The 22162-nt window shown below is 49.1% G+C and overlaps 1 protein-coding gene across 1 annotated transcript; it reads right to left on the reverse strand.

Annotated features, from left to right (window-relative positions):
• Window positions 1-576: 576 nt before the first annotated feature.
• Window positions 577-20524, reverse strand: LOC135825279 (mitofusin-2-like). The gene is made up of 16 exons (XM_065338018.1): window positions 19336-20524; window positions 18032-18262; window positions 17169-17276; window positions 16376-16483; window positions 15978-16020; window positions 14959-15026; window positions 14474-14595; window positions 13832-14063; window positions 13359-13461; window positions 12695-12755; window positions 11680-11842; window positions 11165-11407; window positions 5214-5333; window positions 4124-4200; window positions 3316-3450; window positions 577-1844 (listed from the first exon to the last, which is right to left on the reverse strand). The coding sequence occupies exons 1-16, from the start codon at window positions 19927-19929 to the stop codon at window positions 1772-1774; spliced, it is 2481 nt and encodes an 826-aa protein (XP_065194090.1). The 5' UTR covers window positions 19930-20524; the 3' UTR covers window positions 577-1771.
• Window positions 20525-22162: the final 1638 nt, after the last annotated feature.

Genomic DNA, 22162 nt, shown 5'->3' on the forward strand with positions numbered 1-22162 from the left:
ACACACACACACACAAACCACTGTACATGTGGTAGTAAAAGCACTCATGCACAGTGCATTACAAAATTCATGAGAACTGCTGGGCGCCGTGTTGGTTACCATGGCAACGAAGCGAAATCTCTTCTTATTCTGGGCGATAATTTGAATTCTCTGAAAAAATGTGCTAATAGGAAAAATTCGCACCATGTGACCAGGTTTAGCGGCAAAAGGTGTCAGATTTTGGGCGAAAACTATTTGGCAGCATTGCATCAGGCACAATCTTCCTCACTCAGCTTCCTCCAGCTCAACTGTTGAGGGGTGAATAGCACAAAACACTGTGCATTGAGCCCGAGGGAGTGGTGCTCTCTTGCCTGCTTGCGGAGTGGAAGGTGCCACAGGCCTTTCACTTGCTCCCGATGGCAGTCGCGAGTCGGTCAAGTGTCAAGTTCGGCAGGAAGCGTGGGTTCTACGTAGGAGCAACCGACTTCATTTACTATCTCTAGAACTGCAATATGTTTTGAGAAAGACTTTTGGTAAGGCACACAAACGCACACTCACGTAGGTCTACGCGTATACAAACACACAAACTGATGCCAATGATGTGATACCGGCATGATGCTGGTGGGATGCTGTAATAGTCACGTGATTACACATTAGCTGCATCATAAGCACATCGGCCGATCCAAGATGAACCAAGGTTGACCAGATGGTGTAATATGATTACTCAAGGAGCTACTCATTACATCCAAATTCTAATATTGTAAATTCTAATAAAGAAAAGAAAGCTAAACTCAAATAAAACCTGTGCTTCCGGCGCCTAACGCACATTCACAAGAAAGAAGGAAGAAACACAAAAATAGCAAAAGTCTTTCTACGGCCGCCGAGTACTGTAGTGTCCTCATGTACCGACACGTGTGCACCCCCGCCCCGCACAAACTAGAATCAAAAATTATGCAATGCAAAAAAAGCAACTTGCAGCAACGAGCTGCGGAGTTGATGCCGGCATGATGACTAGGCGGACATGTGTATGCACCAATACACGTGCATACGTACGCACACACATGCACACACACACACGCATCCAGTCCATGCCACATGGCAACAGAACACGCCAGCACACGCAGGCTTGCTCCGGTCAAGCGGTGTAGTTCCCATGGCTACAGCCAATCAGCAGCAGCCAGGCACAGCGGCCACAGTACGCCAAGCAAAGCACATTATCCTCAGGCAGCGGCCAGATCATTTTCACAGGGATGAAACACGGCCAACGGAATGTTACTCGTTGATACGAGTAACATCTCGTACACTGGCGCTTGGCAAGCTCTGCAACACACTCGCTGGCGCACTCGTGCATGCGCGCGCGCCTCGACACACAAATCCACCAGTGACTGCTGGCATGGGCGCCAGCATGCCACGACGCGAAAACCGGACGTGCACCAACAACGCCAGCAATCGTCTCTCAGCACGGATTATGTGCGTGCACATGCGTGTGTGTGTGTGCACGAGTGCGTGTGTGTGCACGCGTGTGTGTGTGTGTGTGTGTGTGTGTGTGTGTGTGTGTGTGCGCGTGTGTGTGTGTGCACGCGTGTGTGTGTGTGTGTGCATGTGTGTTTACTGTGTAGGGACAACACAAGCGTGTTTAGAGCCTCCACAAGCACTGAACAACAGCCATAGCACATAGAGCACACTGAGTCCAGTACTCCAGTACTCCAGAAGAGCATTGAGATGAGCTGAACGCTTTGCCAGCACGGTGGTGATGCTACGTAAGCTGTTTTAAAACATTCACCCTCTGGTCTCAGTCATCCACCAAGCCACTCAGCTCGTTCATGAACCTCTCAAAACCACCACGTGAGAACGAAGCGAGGTTCCTGCAAAGGCAAACGCACGCACACACACACACACACACAAACACACACACACACACACACATACACACGTGCACAAGTGTGAAAACTGGTCAGTCCACTACAAGCACAAAAAGAGCAGAATACAAGCATGCAAACATGCACACTAGTGTTGAAACGAGCGTATCTATAACAAACGAGCGATCAGTTCCACTAACGAGCAAGCTATCGAGCGAGCTAACGAGTTTCATTGATGTGGCAAATATGATTTTTTGAATAAACAATTTTCTAAGTTCGATTTTTTCAGCTGGCTCAAATTATCACCGCCGGCATTTGGGGTTGCTGCTGCTTCACTACGGACTGCTGTTTGGTGTCAAGATTTCTTTTCAGCGCCGTCGTCGAGTAGCCTTTGTAAGAATAGACCGTTTTGCAAAGATTGCAAGTAGCCCTGGTCTTCGCTGCATCGCGGGAGAAAACTTCCAAACGACTTAGCGTAACTTTCACTCGAATGGAGAGGTGACCGAAGCATATCCTGCGACAGGTCAGCAGGTGCGGAACAAGACATCAGTAGAGTCCACCAAAGCTGCAACGACAACTGAAACAACTCAAGTGCCATGCAGGCATACAGTTACTGTAACTGCGAGTGATTTTCACTTTGCGTGGGACTGGATCCCCCATGGACTCTCGATCGACCAGGGAGTCGTAAAATATTATTACGACTCCCGGCCTCGCGGGCCCGGTCGACATGTACTGCCATGTGTACGGAGTACGGTGTACGGTGCTCGTTAGTGCAAACGAGCTGGCCGCACAAACGAGCCGAGTTTCTGGCGAGCGAGCTAACGAGTATCCGGTGAGATCGTTTCAACACTAATGCACACACACCATGTACCATGTATACGCCCGTTGCAAGAGAAGCATGCAAATCTGCAAATGCACTGGATGTGCACCCACAGATTTTCTCTTTATAGCAACGATAGCGGGTCTGGTTCTGATTGAAACAGATCAAGACAAGCGCCAGATAACTGTCTAATCCACACAACTGGCGAAGTCATGTGAATCGACCCCTCAATGCACATCTGGTCTACACCACACGGAGTACATCGGAATAGGACGGACAAGACAGTTACCTATGCACCCTATACTTGCTGGGGTAACCAGTATAGACAGCACGCTGCTTTGATAGAAGCAGAGACTAGATGCACTGGTACCTTGAAGTGAAATTGGAGTTATTTTACAACCAGCCTCGGCAACTGGGTACTGGGAACCCAGGGCCAACAGACATACCAACAACCTCAGCCATGAAAGCTATAATAGTAACGACACGCTGGATTGTGGAGCCGAAACTAGTGCAAAACCAAAATGCTTTGGCAAGAGGGCAGCCTTCTGGCAGGGTGGCACACACACACACACACACACACACACACACACACACACACACACACACACACACACACAGCATAGCGGAGACGGTGACACCAGTGTTCCCCTGACTTACAGCAGCTGTTGCATCTCTGCCTCCAGACGAACAAGATGAGCAATCTTATGTTCGAGTGCCACGCGCTGCCTCTGCAGACTGTTCTGTGCTGTGTTCAGTTCACCTGATAACTGGTCACGTGAAGATGACAGTTGCCTAGCGCACAATACCGACAAAACAGACACGCATTCATCCACACACACATATGCACGCATGCGCGAGCACATACGTGCGCACGCACACACACACACACACACACACACACACACACACAGGTTGTCTGACGATTGCTAGGCATGAGACTTCGGGTTACAACAACCAGTGGAACTCACCCTAGTACTGCACACACTCTGATAAGATATACAAAGGAGGAAACCACCACCAACACCGCCACGCCAGCGAACTCTACTGGCACTGCTGACAGTGGACTGACCTCATTCATGATCAGCCTAGTCAAGGTGTCCGCCGGGAAAGCAACTACCACTGCAAACATACTATTGGATTCCGGTTCGTATTACTGCAAAACATGTCAGTTTAGGTGCATTACAATTTCGGTGCCAGGAACCTGCCAGGTTTCAGGTGGAATGTAGAATTAGGTGAACAGCGTTCCGTTCGCATACATGTACAGTGCATACTCTAGTGCCTTTTAGGTGTAATTTAAATTTAGGTGCCTGTTTTCTCTACCGAAATCACCGAAATTAAAGTTACACCGAAAATAACATGTTTTACGGTATCGCATTCTTGTCTCCTAGGCAACTGTAAGAAGAGTGCGACTACTGTGGATGAATGGAGTGTACTATCAAGGCTTAGTGGCAGTGCTAGTACTTACTGCTGTACTTGACTACTGCAGCTGCTACTGATGAACGACACTGCAACCTTGAGTTTCTCGGTTACAAAATATACCATCTGCACAGAGGACAGACAGACAGACAGACAGACAGGCAGGCAGACAGACAGACAAACACACACACACACACACACACACACACGCGCGCACACGTGCACATGTATGTACAAGCAGCAGGCACAAAAAGGCCCAACAGTTACCGTGAAACTTCAGTGTAACGTACATGTGCCCTGTCAAACATCTGTACATGTTCTGTCTTTATATCCGGAACAGTACTCAATATCCGGTACAGTATCACAGCCAAATGATTATAAAAGGATATGCAGTGTCTAAGTAAAGTACTCTTTACATTCTAAAGAAAAGAGAACAGTCTGTTGTGTTCGGGGTGCGTTATACCGCACTGTTAGACTGTCCATACACCTATATGTACATGAAATGTCACCTCAATCTGCGGACAGAACCGTTTCGTCCTTTGTGGACTCGTCAGCGCAGCACAGAGAAAATGAGGCCAAACCTGGTAGCAATGAAAAATAAATTTCCAAAGCCAGATTAAAACCAGGCCCAAACGTACCTTGCCGGAGTGCTCAAACAGACACGTCTGTGAGCTCTGCACAACGCAAACAGCGAAGGCACTACCCCACACGGGTGACCTATAGTTGATGGTTGGAAACCGTTGCTGTCCGCCCAGCTATCAGACTGTTCCTCTCGCACCCAGGCATACACACTCATGCCTAAATTACGTTATCTAAGAGAATCTCATCAAACATTCTCGATTTTCGCCTCTCTTGTGTGACAGTCTTCGAAAGATGGCTAGAAGACACGGACTGGTCGAAAACGTATCAGTATTTCTACGGAGTCCAGCCTTGCTTATCCTCTATGTTCCTAAACAGCATTCAGCAATACCGGCGGAAGCTGTTTTTGGTTGGTCCAGCCATACCAGTCTTTCCTATTGTTGTGTGGTCCAACGCTATCAACTGTTGTCTGTATGTCTGTTTGTCTGTCCGTTTGTCTGTCCGTTTGTCTGTCTGTCTGTCTGTCTGTCTGTCTGTCTGTCCTTGCATAGTGTTCTGACCTGTTCTTTGAAGGCCCGTTCTTTAGCACGTGTTGTCCAGCAGATCCGCTCATAGCCGTACAGACTGCCGTAGATACCCACACCACTGACAACCACACGCCATCCAACAACCTTGAACATCTGTATGGGGGAATACATAGACATAAACACAAACACATATACGCACATGCGCACACACACGCGCGCACACACACACACACACACGTGCGTACGCACACACACACACACACACACACACAGCACACACACACACACACACACACACACACACACACACACACACACACACACACACACACATACACACACAGAGCACAGATCATCATGAGAGGACATGAACACCACAATCCCAATGACAGCTTGTTGAAACAGGACCTATCAAACATCTCCAGTCCCTACCAGTATATTGAACCATAGACTAAAGAAACCAATACTTTAAGTCTACAAATTTTCGGCCGCATCAAATTTCGACCACCAAGGGCTCAAGCCCATTTCGGCCGCATCAAATTTTCGGCCTGTATTGCTGCTGCCTGTATACACTGTCACCAAGAGTGCATAAACAAGAATATGCAACTGTGGTTAGGGGTCAGTGCGCGGCGCGCTGCCTTCATTATGTAACTTGCCTTCATCATGCTCTGAAAGCATGCACTCAAACCCGCAATTTCTCGTTCGAGCCAATCCGTTTTTGCTCGAGTCGTTCCAGTACCTACGCGATCTCTAAATTTTGGCGAGGGAACTCCAGTTCCATACGAAAGTTCATTTCAAACCATAGGGAAAGTGCGGTGTTTGATTTTCCGCAGTTCGCGGACTGCAGCTGAATGATGTAATGAAGGCAGCGCGCCGCGCATCTGGCCCATAGAAAAGAGATCACAGTTGCATACTCTTGTTTATGGACTCTTGCTGTTATACCGAACCTTGCAACACAAAATTTCGGCCAAACATGACCCGGCCGAAAATAGCCGAAAAATAAATATACGCCGATTATTTGTTGACTTAGGGGCCATCCGTAAATATAGTAACTGTTATTTATTTAGAAACAAAAACTAGTCGTTTAGGGGGGGGGGGAGGGGGTTGAGCGCCTGTTCGTTTGTCGAAAAATATTGATGCACAGTTTGTACGTACGGGCACGTCAAGAAAAAAAAGAGAGAATATCGATACCACGTACCGTTTGTATGTGTTCGTTTCTCAGGGAGGGGGGAGAGGGGGGGGGTTTGAAGAGAAATGACTAGTTTTCGTTTCTAAATAAATATCGGTGTTTACGGATGGCCCCTTATAGTATCCTGCATGTTTACATAGGCCATGCGTACAACAATAAAATCTGAAACATGCTTAGAAAACGGTAGGACACTGCACACTATGATGGTGTATGGCGGCAAATGACAAATGACACATTGCTTCAAATGCACGTGAGAACTCAACGGACAGGCGTGGACTAAACTTGAGTACTGCAGGGCTATTCTTATCAGATAGTGGTAGCGACTTCGGCGATGATTTCATAGGAAAAGGTGTTTGCTCCTCGCACCGGAGCTTGCACAAGTGTCAAGTCAAGTCGGTGGAAAAATGCGAGAGCTCCTGTGTGGCAAGCAAGTCCCTTTCCTTGGACTACTAGTACAGTCGTCCCTCTCTAATCCAGCACCCTCGATAAACCAGCACAATTTTAAGTAGCCAAAATGTCCTCTTTATGCATGTTCTAGCAGAAAATCCGATTTGTTAATCCAGCACCCTCCCTAATCCAGCAGAATTTCCGTGGCACAAATGGTGCCGGATTATAGAGGGACCACTGTATTAAATGGAAACTACTACTAGTACTCTTTGTTTTGGTATTCCCTAGTTGGCTTGATTATTTTATTTTATTTTCTGATGGAATTTTCCCATTTATTTTATTTTTATTTTTCCTATTTTACTTGACTGGATTTGTCACCATTGCCTTCTTTGCTTGCGCCTTTCGGTTTCTTCATTCCGACACCCGGTTTGTTTTCAAATAAAGGCGAAGTTCAGTAGTAGTAGTACTACTACTAGTATTAGTACCAAGAGTACATAAACCAGAGTGTGCAACTGTGCATATCAGATCTGAAACAGCGCAGTTCGTGCACGTCACCCTGATGAGGTCAGCCAAGCCGCGACTTGCGTACAGCTCAAATTTTCATGTTTCATAGCCCGGAAATAAGCCAAGTAAAGTCGCCAGCTATCCGTATCAAAAAACCGAAATCAGGACAAACTCAGTGACCTGCACCACCGCGACTGGTTATGCAACTTTTCACCGTACCTGTGGTTTACCATGTCGTCAGAAATGACGTACTGCACGAATTACGCTCCCACAGGAACCATCCCGAGTTGCACACTCTGGTTTATGTACTCTTGCTAGTACTAGTAGTACTGTAAATCAACATATTTTGGCCGGTGAGAAACTTTGGCCAATCTCGAAATGAAACATTTGGCCGTCATTAAACTTTGGCCAATTGGGGTTTTCACAAAAGAAATTGATCGGTATTTGTTGCTCTCACATGCAGCCATGACTAAATTATGCATCATTTGCCTGAGGGAGGTAGGCTCCTCCTACACAAAGCACTCATCTTCATTCACAAAGTCATTTGCAGTTGTTTACTGACCAGTTTCATATTTCAGAGAATAATCATCAAAGTGAGAGACAAAATTGACAAAATAACACAATTTATGCAAGAGGGGCCGAACTGTGATCGTACAAGTGGGCCGCCAATGTACGCATTGTGACAAATGTAAACATAGTCCGCAGGCCAAAGCGGAAAAAATGCTCCAAAAAAATTTCGTTCCCGCTGATGGGGTACCAAGGTTTGTTGACTCTACGTGATAGAGTGTTCCTTTATGAGCACAATGATGTAGGTTTGGTGTCAGGGGATTTGTCCTTTCGCGTGGAATTGAGGGGGGTTCGACAGCTGTCAAATATGCACAGCTGTCGTGTACGGGGATTCTGAGCAAGCACGGAAACTGCTCAAAACGGATCACGTGATGCACGCCACGCAGAATTTGGAAATTTTGAACTGAGTGATCAGGTGACGGCGAACACATTGTCAAATTTCTGATTGCACGTACAGCCATTTCCTGTTCTTCCTTTCCTTATGTCAAGCAATGATTGCGCGTTGTGTTAGGCCTTTGTCGTCCAGCTCATGGCGTCCTCGCCTGCTTCTTCAGAGTCCCTAAACAAGCGCAGTACTCGCCAGTCCGTTGAAGTTCCTCATATCGAGCCAGGAAGGAAGAATTGCATATTTTGTGGATCCATCCAGAAAAGAATACCAGGTACCAACAAAAAGCAGAGTACTTCGCAGATTTTGACATTCGAAGCTGAGGAAAGGCTGAGAAAAGCTGCTGCCATACGGAAGGACGAGGGCATTTCGATTGCCATTTCAGCAGTCAGTAGCCTCATTGCAAGAGAGGCATACTATCACAAACAGTGTTACAACGATTTTACAAGAGAGTCATCCCTTGCACGAATCCGTGACAGCACACCAGCTACATCGACCCCAGCTACCTTAGGGGCCATCCGGCGTTATCGATAATTTTCACGAAACAAAAAAGTTTAGCTATGACCTCCCCCACCCACCCACCTCCCAGAACGAAAAAATATATCGATTTGGCAGTTAGAATGGATTGATGTTTCAGCTATCAATTTTTTCATAACGAAACTCTCCTCGACCCACCTACCCATAAACGAAACTTTTTCGTTTTGTGCAAAAGATTGATAACAATGGACGACCCCTTTATAATAGTGATCGTTATGATAATATCATACCGATCACAAACAACAGTGCCTAAGTTTTTGTCTGCATTACAAATAATGATATTATCATTGTTTGTAATGCAGACAAAAAACTTAGGCACTGTTGTTTTGAATAAGGAAGAGTATTTGGCTGAAGGCCAATGTCAATTATCCGATAAACATGTTTTAATATTCAATTCAATCAACTGACACTCAGATTTTGCACAATAGTCAACTACAAATGACTTCGTGAATGCAAATGAGTGCTTTGTGTAGGAGGAGCCTACCTCCCTCAAAGACAAACTTTGGCCTACGATTTACTTTGGCCGGTTGGTACCAAGCGGCGAAACCAGCGAAATTAAATCACCAGCGAAAATTGGTTGATATACAGTAGTCCTAGTGCTACTACAGTTATCCCTCTTTAACCCTTTCACTGCCGCTGTCGACTGCAGTCGACAGCGCATTCATGCACTCCGAGTGCCATTGTCGACTTGCGTCGACGAGTAAACATGCAGTCCCCAGTGCTGTTGTCGACTTCCGTCGACAGGCAGACCTCACCCAGTTTGTGCCTCTATTTTCGAATATTGGAGATGTTTAGCCGTGGTAGACGGCCACTGGGCCCTGGAAGATGTCCATACCCATCGAAATACGCTTCCAGAAGTATGGGTTGCCATTTGAAAAAAATCGAACCAGCGTCGTTGAAAATGCGCATCCGATTTTTAGCCGATCGGCGAGGAAGAAACCGGTTCTCACGCACTTCCACCTCGCTGAGTCGGTGCGAGTATTTTCCTCTTTCCCGTCAACTTTCATTGCACGGAGCATGGAATTTGGTTCAGACTTGATGCCTAGCTACTACCCAAGACTCCAGGCGGCTATCCGTTGCGATAGGCGGTTGGAGTCACGGGTAGAGACAACCAGACGATAGATTCCTCGCGCACGCATTCACTGCAAACTTGACGGAAACAGTGCTGGCGGCGGTCACTGGGTCCAGAACTAAAATTTTCTAAGAACTACCACGTTACAATGGCGACCAGCACGGTCAAGAGACACTACAGGTATGTCAGCTACAACATAATTATATTCTTTCTACAACGACACCTACCTCTGGCTCAATACCTGACGATCTACTGCAAGCTGATGCGAAAGTGAATTACACCCGCGAACGCCGCGCTTGTCAACGGAACAGGGAAGCGCTTCACTCTCCAAAGTTGAAAAGTATTTGGACTGCTGCTAATTGGGAGAACAAACGACCACCATGGCGGCAGAACATTCCGCAGCCGTTCACCGACACGATCCGCTTCACCAAACGACTTACGATCGTTTCGTTCTCCGAGTTTTCTGGTGGCAGCAACAAGAATTTCGTCCGCAACGACAGGACGAAAGTCTCTCGCAACTGAAGTCCTGTTGCCACGAAGATAGAGAAGATTCCGCAAGCCATCTCTTCTGCTTCCAGTGTTGTAGCTCTCCTGTCCACTGGCATATCTTTTAATCCCTGCGAACGAAAAAAGGATCTGCTTCTCTCTCCAAAACAACAACTAACTAACTTTACTTCGCGAGTGTCCGGGCCGATCGTGTACATAGTGTATGTAGCGCATGCGGCGCACGGCGCACTTTCGCATGACATGACACGCATTTTTTGCACAGCGGCTGGCGATCGCGCAGCACGTTTGTACTTCGGATTTTGCGATTTTTTTCGACGGCAATGGCTTCCTTTGTGAGTTGTCTACCTACGATGTATACTTTGGAAAGCGATATTCCGTACAGAAAGTACCAAAAAATCCAGGAAAAGTAGGCCTTTCGATTTTTCGAGCTGGAGGTAAAAAGTGCCTGGCAGGGAGGGGTACGGGTGTACAGCTCAGCTGACAGCCTGGCAGGGAGCGCCTTGTCACCTTGAGTGGTCAGCTGGCAGTGAAAGGGTTAATCCAGCACTTTATAAACCAGCACCCTCTATAAACCAGCACCCTCTGTAAACCAGCATAATTTTCAGCAACCAAAATGTCCTTTTCATGCCCACTGCAGCAGTAAATCAGATTTTCTAATCCAGCACCCTCCCTAATCCAGCACCCTTCCTAATCCAGCACCCTCCCTAAATCCAGAAAGAATTTCAACAGCACAGATGATGCCGGATTAGAAAGGGACCACTGTAGTATTTTTTTTTTAATGCTCTTGTTTTTGTATGCGCGCTGGGCAATGATTATGATTGCGATGTTGTACTCACGAGAACGCCGACACCGACCATAAGCCAGGGTGCTTGTGCCGCAACACTGGACGCCATCATCATGCCACTCTGCAAGCTCTGCACCATGGCTGCATTCTGAGCGGCCGTGTTGCCGTCGGGCACAGCTGCTGACCCCGCTGCTGCGCTGCCTGGCGGGAGGCCAAACGAGGACATGCTGCCGGCTTCCACGTCATGTGACGTCCTGCTGCTACTGCTACGACCGCTGATGCTGGCTGTTCGCATCTATCATGCAATGTACATACACACAGAGAAAGGTGAAAGTCAGCAAAAACCACAAAGAGCTCACAGTGGAAAGAGAGAGAGAGAGAGAGAGAGAGAGAGAGAGAGAGAGAGAGAGAGAGAGAGAGAGAGAGAGAGAGAGAGAGAGAGAGAGAGAGAGAGAGAGAGAGAGAGAGAGAGAGAGAGAGAGAGAGAGAGAGAGAGAGAGAGAGAGAGAGAGAGAGAGAGAGAGAGAGAGAGAGAGAGAGAGAGAGAGAGAGAGAAAGCCCACTCACCAATGCTGGTACGGCTGAGATGGTAAACCTCTGTACACTTCCACCACCAGCAAGCCACTGAATTAGAGCTGTCCATCCAAAGCGAAACTGGAATCGCAGATCGGCTTCAAAGTCCGAGCAAAGATTCACAATATCCAAGTCGTGAGTGATGCGAAAACTTGGCCTGTGAAACAGGGACAGATTGATTCCAGGTCAGGAAGAATTACAAGATTTATAAACAATCCACTGTTTTAGCCTGTGTGTGTGTGTGTGTGTGTGTGTGTGTGTGTGTGTATGTGTGTGTGTGTGTGTGTGTGTGTGTGTGTGTGTTTTCTGCTCTGGTCGAGGACGGTTGTACTTTTTGGGCTCTTGTTTCTGGCCTCCGTCCGTGCTTGTTCTCGCCGTTGTGGACGGCCTGGAATGTCCCCAGCCGTCCAGGCCAACAGTGCCTGAGGTGGGGTCTTCATCGACAGGAGATGTGGTCGGATAGTTACGATGCCGACACTCTCCTCGTCGCCCCCACCTCGGAGTCTTTCGCGAGGCCTTGCAAGCCCGCGAGTGGAGCAAACTACAGCATGAAGACAACGACTTGGAACGACTCTGAGCATTGGCTTATGGAATGTTCGCTCTGTTGTGGAGAGTGATGGACCAGTTCAAGCGGCAGCCGTGAAAGGAATCGTTTCCGATGATACGCCAGGTCCATAGCTGCCAGAGATGGCTCTCTCGAACATGGTCCCTGAGTCCCTGACCTCTCTCTCTCAGCGGACTGCCGTCGCTCGTCGTTCCATATTGTCGGCCCCGCAAGGGGACACGTGATCGACCGTAATGGCAGTGTTTACCAGGGCCAGGACCAGGTGTGTGTGTGTGTGCGTGCATGTATGCATGCATGAGTGTATGCATGTGCGTGCGAGTGTGTGCGCGCATACATGCATGTGTATGCGTGCATCCATGCGTGAACTTTAACTAACACATACACACACACAGACCCCCCCCCCCCCCCCCCATACACCCACACACACACACACACCGTGCATACCTAATAAACATTGTCGAGGACAGGACAGCCACAGCCGGCGGAATAACACGCTGCAAACGGTCTACACAACACAACACATCACACAAACAAAGAAGGAGACAATGTGCACGTACATGAACAAGCAGTATGGCCAAAAACAGCCAGGGCCGTCACAGGGCAATGTGGAGTGATACTACAGGGGCCCGGGGGTGGAGGGGGGAATTGCCAGCCGACACAGGGCAGTGTGGATTGGTACTACCGCGGGCCCGTGGGGGGGGTTCAGCCAACACAGGGCAGTATGGATTGGTGCTACCGGAGCCCGTGGGGGGGATTTTTCAGCCAACACGATTTAGCGCTCTTTCATTGCTTTTCGGATGAATTGGGCAGATTATCCTGAAATGATGGTAGCATGTGTGACGCCCCTGACAGCATGGAAAGCCTGCATGAGGTGCTGAGAAAGCAAAGCGTGGCCAGTCTGGTTCTGGCTGCATCCACAAAGTGAGACAATCTCCAGCAGTACGCTGTTCATCCAGGTCAGCCAATCCTACTGTACGATGAATCATTCATTGGTTTGAGGGAAAGATGTAAACAGGAAAAGTCTGAGAAAAATTTGACCGTCACCACCAGGATGAATGAAAAAATCAATAAACAATTTGCGTCTTGCCATCCTAGGTAGGAAGCTTACCGAACATTTCCTGCTGCGCTGCAACGCAATCACGTGACAATTGCTGCGAACAGTTCGTCAGGAGCTGCTGGCCAAGATTTGCCGAAATGTGCTCGCACAACTCCTGCGAAGAACAACCCAAATGCCAGCCACGCACACGCACACACACACATGTACACAGACACAGACACGCACACACACATACGCGCAGAGGGAGAAGGTGAGAATGAAGTCCTGCCCGGCGGCACATGATCACAAGTTCACAACGTCATGAAGACTCTCTCGGGCACAGGGTACAGATGAAACGGGTCTGGAGATAGATACCAACTACACTCTCTTCACACACACACATGCACCACGCACACACACGCACACACAAGCACCCGACTTACCACCTACACACGACACGCTCCGTCCCCAAAAGACATACATGCACTAGCTAAAACCCTACACCACATCATGCAATCACGGTGGCAAAGCAACCAGGTCTTTACCATCTTATAGGCCAGCGTGTCTTGTTCTTGAAACGCCACCGGAGAGTCAAACTGCTCGACCATGCTCCAGAGGCGGCGGAGCTCATTGGACACTGCCGTGGCAACCTGGTCCTGGGCGTGCGAGCGCATGTGCTGGATGCGGTGATTCCACTCCTGCCGGCACGCCTCCGCCTCGCGCCGCAGTGTCTGCAGGCTGTCGCGACACTCGCGCAGACTCGTCTCGCAGCCCTCGCTGTTGTCAGGGAAACAACACCAGACAATGGCAGATATGCATGAATGCACGTATACACCACATACATAGCACACATACATACATACACGCACGCACATACACACATACACAAACACACACACACACACACACACGTGCGCGCGCGCGCGCACACACACATACACACACCACACTCCATCATTCACCCCAGTGTCTGGAGATATGTGGATTTTGTAGAAAAAAAACACACACACACACACACGAGATGCAGACACTCACGTCAAGGCACGGTAGAGCATGTAACCACAGTCTAAACCTTATAAGACGTCCCAACACGGGAACACGAAAGCTTTGCTTTCTGAAAAGAAAAAGAGAGTAATTATGTCTTGCTCATCCTCCAGGGAACCTTTCATCGTGTTCTCGAGTCTTACCGTAGTTGGATGATTTGCTGTTTGAAGTTGGCAAGCGAGTCCTGAAGGTGTGAGGCCATGTTCAAGCCTGCCCTAGCCGGCTCACCAAACTTAGTACGGATAGCATGACTGGAGATACATTCCTGTGTGAGGGGGCAAGAAGCAAACAAGAACCAAGTCAATAACAACGATAGCGACAACAATAACAACAACAGCAGCAGCAGCACCAACAGCAGCAGCAGCAGCAGAAGAAGCAGCAGCAGCAAAAGAAGCAGCAGCAGCAGCAAAAGAAGCAGCAGCAGCAAAAGAAGCAGCAGCAGCAGCAGCAACAGCAGGACACCAGCAATAAATAACCGTTCAGCGTCTACATGGAAGCAAAGGGAAACGACTCGCCGATGAACACACAGCACAGGGCAGAACATTGACTCAACTGGGAGATTGTCAGACACAGTCACGCAACACACAGGGCATTCTCAACGGAAAGAACGCCACTAATATGCACTCACCCCAAACGATTTCTCAAAGCGCTCAAACTCTTGCAAGCGCAGACGGTAGCCATCCGCCAGCGGAATAACTGAAAGAGCGAAACAACAAGAACAAAGCAGGCAGAGTCAGATCACGTTGTGCTATCCCACATATGCACATCATATTTGCATTACGTACTACTATGCTTCAGAACGCGGCATTGTGTTTGACTGCAGAATGTGAAGTACACACTCTGGTACCACATGTTCTACTTCAACAAAATCACAACAAAACGGTTTTATCGGCTTGCAAGCCACGGGGCATGGCACAGAGAAGAACAGGCCAGTTATCAAACACTGAACAACAATTACTCAGCAAAACTGGTCCCAGCTTGAAACGCTTTCTCATCATATACATATACATCGACTTGATCTAGAAGTAGTTGGCTGCTCCGAGAGTCAGAGCTCGCGCGTCCTGAGAAATTGGCTGACACTTCACTACACTTCTTCTACTGTCACCGCCGAAGTAAACACATCTCAGTTCCCATCTATCTAGATCCATTATCAAAACAGCCATGCAGTCTATATGAAAGCATCACTGAACCAGAAACGATTTCGTGAAGCTTCAGTTACATCGCTGCACAACATACTGTGCTGCTCGATGAAATCCAATCAAGCAAGTCAATGCACTGTGCAGCCCTAGGCCTGCAAAACACTGGCATGTCAACTGGTGCAGGGCGCTGTGCAGCCCTAGACCTGCCAACACTGGCATGTCAACTGGGCAAAGGGGGGGGGGGGGGGGGGGGGGGGGGCAGATTTGACTCACACGATTGGATTTCACCGAGCGGCACTGTACACGGAAATAAGTGAACAAAGACTGGCCATATAGCACACACCACACACACACACACACACACACACCCACACCCACACACACACGCACACACGCATGCACACACGCACACACACACAGAGTCTGGAAATCCACTGCACTGAATGCAGCCATTCCAATGACACGCATTCAAGTGTAGACACACGTGACTTGCTGTGAGGCAGCTTACCTGATGACGTCTTCCCTTGCTCCACCATGCGCAGATGTAAGACCTGCAGTTGAAAACAGACCGGAAATTTGATATAATTTACCTCTCATTCACGTCATCACTCCCCCCCCCCCCTTGTTCTCCAATAGTGCACATCCCTTTTGAGCGAACTTGTAACTGCATGACAAGTTGACAACACCTAGATCATCAACTGTACAGTACAGTGCTGTTCAATGAAATCCAGCCGCATCACTCGAAGTATGTACCGGGCCTTTCGCAGTCCCCGACCTACGAACGCTGCGAAATGGTGCAAGGCGCAAACTTGACTCACGCGACCGAATTTCATTGAGCAGCACTGTACAAATTACTATTAGGGCGGGAAATCACGGCCCGCACGAAAGAAAAGATTGCGGCTATACCTCCTTGGCTGAGATGAAGAAGACCCGGTCCATGCCCTCGTCTCTGTTAGACACCTGCAGCTCATCACACAGGAACTCCAGGTTGCGCTGTAGATGCTGCTTCCGGACCTACAGACAACACCCAGCACACACACAGAACACAATACAACACAGAAGAAGAAGAAGAAGAACAGCTGATCAGAGCAATGCCCAGGCACGTGCACCTCATTCACACGTGACGTGATTCTCTTTCAAATTCTGCTCACACCAGCTTAAAACTCACTCAGACTATGAAGCTAACCAGTACATAGGACACTGACACAAGGCAGGTGACAAGGCACCAGCATCATCCATAGAGGACCCGAAAGATACCCGGCCACACACCCAAGGCAGTGGGAATCGTAAGTAGTGTTGCTTGACTGCGTTGACCAGCTACACGCGCTGCATGTAGTGCACGCACCCAAGAGTATAAAGCCAAATCGACAATCTGGCCAAGTATGTCCCTAATCACTTTTAGGACCAAGCGATTTTGAGTGAAAGGGAGAGAGAGAGAGAGAGAGAGAGAGAGAGAGAGAGAGAGAGAGAGAGAGAGAGAGGGAGGGAGGGAGGGAGGGAGGGAGGGAGGGAGGGAGGGAGGGAGGGAGAGAGAGAGAGAGAGAGAGAGAGAGAGAGAGAGAGAGAGAGAGAGAGAGAGAGAGAGAGAGAGAGAGAGAGAGAGAGAGAGAGAGAGAGAGAGAGAGAGAGACTTGAGCCATAGTGTGGCCGCAGCGTAACAGGCTTTCCTAAGAGCACACTGCACATAACCACCACGCACCTCCTCCATCATCTCCGGCTCCGTGGCCGACGCATCCCAGCGATTGTTCAGGATGAAGATGTTCGGCTTGGACGAGATCTGCGACAGTTTGTGGAAGAAGTTCTTCTCCTGTGAACGAAGGCAGGACAGTGGAACAACAGGAACAACCAGAAAGCCAGAGCACATCCAGATAAGCTCATTGCACAATGACGTAATTTGTACCGCGAACACCCCACACAGCCACCTGGGCATGGTTGTCTGGGGTGTTGAACAGTGCATTGCTGATCCCAGCGTACTCACATGCATTACCCATACCTTCCTTATTTGGCAATGCGCAATGGGCTGAAAGTGTTAGCTGAAATTCTCCAAATACAGAATCTGGCTTACATAATGTGACATACAGCCATTCATACAATGTGTAGCCATATACTCAGCATCTACACACTGTCCAGTAGAGTCATCACCAATGAAACCCTGGCTGAAATCCTACTCTTGTTTATAGGGTTTGCTTTTTGGAGAAATAGAATTCAGAAACATAATAGGAAGAGCATCCCATCGGGGGATTGAGTGTATTGTGGTGCTTTCTTGTAGGTTTGCCAAGTGAAAGGTTCGACGGGCTTCTCGTGTGCTCCAGACGCAGTCGTGAGTCAGTCAAGTGTCAAGTCAGTCGGCAGGAAGCGCGAGCTCCGACGTTCGGAGCAGACACTTTCCTCATTCCATAGGAGAATGCCGAAAAGAATTCTAAAAAAAACCAAAGTTTGACCCATCTATGGCTAAAAGCTAGAAGTCTGTCTTTTTATGACGGGATCGTATTACGTTTATACGACAGCAAGCTAACACCACAATGGGTCTGCCCTTATACAGCACACCTACTGGCAACATACCGTCTGCATGAGCGTGGACTCGGCGTTGGCCACGAGCACAAACACATCGGCGTCGGTGCAGTGCGTATCAATCCATGTGTCCAGATCTGGACTGATGTCAATACCAGGACTGTCCAGTAGGACGACGTCATCGCGTAACATTGCACACTTCTCACGTGGCCAGTAGACTTTGACCAGCGAGCGACTCTCCAGCTTCTCATTGTGCAGCGAGTGGGCCAGTTGCTGGACAGTCTACACACATGCACGCACGCACGCGCGCACACAGACACAGACACACACACACACACAAGTGCGCACACACACACACACAAGTGCACACACACAAGTACACACACACACACACACACGCACACACACGCATACAACAAAAAGTTAGACATTGCCTACACAGCGCGAAAAGCCACGCACGTGTACATACTACATGTACACATATGCCTGAACACAGGCTAGCATAATAATACTGTACTACACACACACATTCATACACACACACACACACACACACACACACACACACACACACACATTCATGCACACACACACATACCAGGAAGGTACTGTTTCAATGTGACAGCACCGATGCCTTGGTACACCCATATCTCTCTTTTCCGGACCCGCAAGTTACGGGCATCTCGGTCTACCGGGCACCCTTTGGGCGAGTTTGAGTGGAAATATTACTACTCTTTTGCCAATGCTTGTGGAAATAGTGAGGTCACATGCCAGATCCGTGGCACTTTCCCCACCAAAACGCAGGTTATTCAGAGTTGGGTTTATTTCCAAGTTAGGGACGGGTAGTGCCCGGTCCCGGACTGCGCGGAAGAAGAGAGAAGAGAGATACGATTTTAAAAACAGTACTGTAGGGTAGCGCTGAAGAACAGACCAAGCTAGAATTTTACCCTGGCACAGCATACCAATGTGTGCACGGTGATTCAACTGTGCATGGTCTGTAGTATACGAAAATAAGAATGGCCTGGACTGCGAGGCTGATCCCCACCCCCACCCAGTTCTTTGGCGACCGGCAGTATTGCAGGACCGGCGGAAGCAGTTTTTGCACAGTCCGGCCATGCCCTAGCCTTTCATACAGTTTGTGTATGATATGCCAGAGGGTATACACATGACCTCCTCAGCAGTAAACACACGTCAGTGGTCAAAACGTTGGACCGGCCATGGCCTGACCAACCATACCGGTTCCGCCGGGCCTGCTGAAAAGTGATCCTCAGCTCATAGATTAGTATGCGCCGGGCCTGTACTGCATACATCAGAACAGAGCATTGCGCCGCAACAGCCCCAGTGCCACCACTAACCTGTACGCTCTGGCGATGCGGTGAGTTATTCTGCTGCAGGTACGGCGTGCCTTCGCCGGTGCCCTCCACGCAGCAGAAACAGCTTGTGGTGTGGCCGATGCCGGACGGCAGGATGCGGTCGCGCAGCATGGCGTTGATCACCGAACTCTTGCCGTTGCTGGTGCGGCCGAAGAACGCCACCTTCATCTGGTTGCTCTTGACCTTCTCGGAAACGTTGTTCAGCTTGCTGCGGTTCTGCTCCAGCAGCGAGCGTGTGCCGGCCAGCAACTGCGACACGTCCTCGCCGCAATCCCCTACGTCCGCTAGCCGCTGAACACTGTCCTCCAGCAGACTGCGAGCGTCCGCGAACAGCGAGCTGATGCGCTCCTTGGCGATGCCGAAGCGCTTCAGAGCCGGCGCACTCTTCAGGTCGGTGCTGAGCGCGGGCAGGGAGGCATGCTCGCCGGCCACGCTGTGCCTCCACGGTGCCCGCGAGCCCAGCTCGTCCACAGCCATGTTCTGCTGCTGTTGGTGGTGGTTCGTGTAACCATCCACTGACACTCCCGCCGCGCTAGAAGAGTCCATACTGCCACCGCCACTCAGGAAGCCAGACATCACGGCTCACAACCCGCTGGGGCCAGTACGAGTAGGTGCACGCGAATTACTTCACTGGTGTGGGTTCAAATAATTTCATTCACGTGCAGCTTTCACCGAGCCCACAACTCACACCGCCCAGCACAAGCACACGGCACAGCTACGTCCACACTGCACCTCCAGCGCTCATCTACAGTATCTCCTTCAGAATGCGTGCAGTAAGTAGAGCCAAGGAACTTAGAAACTAGTAGAAACAGGTGTCCACTATTAAAGTAGAAGTAGAAGTACCTAGCAGATCTACGAGAATGAAACTAAGTTACTTGAGAAATCTGCAGGTCAAATTCGGCCCTGGCAAACTAGCTCTGAAGCCGAGGTGACTGTCCACCCTGCCCCCTCAAGTACTTCTCCACGAGTCTCTCGTTCAGCTCGGATAACTGCTTTCCGATTCTCGAACAACGCCAGCTAGCTTCTGATAGAGAAAGTAACAGTAACTGATAGTTTAGTTGCACAATTCTTGTGCAAAAATACCATGATACGGTCGAACATACCAGATTCATTGAAGAATCTCATCATACACTGACACTGTGACATCATTTTCACCTTTGATTGTGACGTTGCGATGTATGGTCTTCTTCTTCGACTTCGCGCTGTAGAGCTCCTCATGAGCTCAGGGATCTAGGGAGTCGTATTTATACGACTCGGCTACCGATCCTGCTCTCCACGACCACGACCACTGGCACTGACTGTTTTCGGACATAGCGACTGGTCGCAAGTAACAGGCGTTGGCTAGGGGTGTGCGGATGGCAGATTCTGCTCGAAAAGCGGTGAGCAGAACCATACAAACCTTATGGCGGGCAATTCCTCGATTTCTGGCAGACTGCTCCATTTCTTTATCCACATACCAAACATGCATGAAACTTACCAGAAAAAGTACCGAATTCTGCCAATTTTTCTGCCTGCATTATCCGCATATGCCTAGCGTTGGCGAAAATAACAAGTGAAAGAAGTCACCGAAGCTGCGAAGGTGCCTGGCCACAAGTAACTTAGTTCCCCGTAGTAGGAGTGTAGTGTGGCAGGAAGCTGAACTAGAATGGCTGGACTGCCTCGGCGCAACTCCGCTACTTCGCTTGCAGACCAGACTAAAATAGTGGTGATCCGGTCATCAGCCTTGCAAGCTGCTTGGATGGCGTACTAATCCGAGCACACGTCGCTATGGATCGTGCTCTAGCAGCGCTACCACCGCCTCCCGCAATGGGCGTCAAAGGTCAAAGTTCACCTTGACAGATTTTCCTGTACATGTCGGTGTACATGACAGTTCTGTGTTGCCTGATGATTGCGAGAGCATGAAACTTCAAGTGGCAGCAAACAAGCCTTGATTGTCCTTGTTGTTCTGTTCTATATTACCAAGAGTACATTTTATGTACTCTTGGTATTACGCTCTGCCTCCGCGGTGTTGAGCAGTCAGCACACTGGGTACACCCTCCGGTGACAGTCGTGACTGCACAGTAAAACCTGTCAAGGCGACCACTCGGATAAAGCGACCACCTATCCTAGAAGACCACTGCAACCGGGACAAAGGGTTGCTATCTCCAGTCAAATGACTCTGGATAAGGAGACCACCTGGTAACAGAGACCACGTTTTGAAGGTCCCTTGAGCGGTCGTCTTACACAGGTATCACTGTATTTCCATTGGACCACAGTGCACAGTGTACACAATGGCTATCAGGTTCGGCCTCATTTTCTCTGTGCTGCGCTGATGAGTTCAAAAAGAACGAAACAGCATGCTGTCCGCAGATTGAGTATACAATGTCATGTATGTAACTACAACAGTTATAGAATCGACGAAATGATATTCCAATATTATGGATTGCCGCGCCTTGGTAGTGGTACCCAGTGCGATCCTGGTCTGCTGCATGCACTGAGAGTCAGACATGCAGCACAACTCACAAAATAATGAAGACCCACTCGTACTCGATCCTCCCACAACACGTGTACAATCACGTACAAAACGGAGAGGCTCCAGGCTGTCTTCCCCCCGGCCCCCTTCTTTGCCCCTTTTTCCGAGATCAGCCCCCTCGTCCTGCGGACAGCATGTGTTTCGTCCTTTGTCCTTGTACTAAAAAAGTTGTAGAGTGCTCAATGCCGAAATGCATGTCAAGCATGTCTCCGTCAGCGTGACTCATGCCACAGACAGACTGCGCCGACTTCAAGCAAGGCCACTCTCTACTCCGTAGCCTTGTCTTGTCTCAGCGGC

Source organism: Sycon ciliatum, chromosome 9 (genome assembly GCF_964019385.1).
Source record: "Sycon ciliatum chromosome 9, ocSycCili1.1, whole genome shotgun sequence".
NCBI classification, from domain to species: domain Eukaryota; kingdom Metazoa; phylum Porifera; class Calcarea; order Leucosolenida; family Sycettidae; genus Sycon; species Sycon ciliatum.

Excerpts from the sequence above, each read along its gene's own strand:
- LOC135825279 (XM_065338018.1), bottom strand. The coding sequence starts at position 19,929 with ATGTCTGGCTTCCTGAGTGGCGGTGGCAGTATGGACTCTTCTAGCGCG. Across the intron at positions 17,277-18,031 it reads AGTCCACGCTCATGCAGACG|GAGAAGAACTTCTTCCACAA; the intron begins GTATGTTGCCAG and ends CTTCGTTCACAG. Across the intron at positions 13,462-13,831 it reads ACACGCTGGCCTATAAGATG|GAGTTGTGCGAGCACATTTC; the intron begins GTAAAGACCTGG and ends TGTTCTTCGCAG.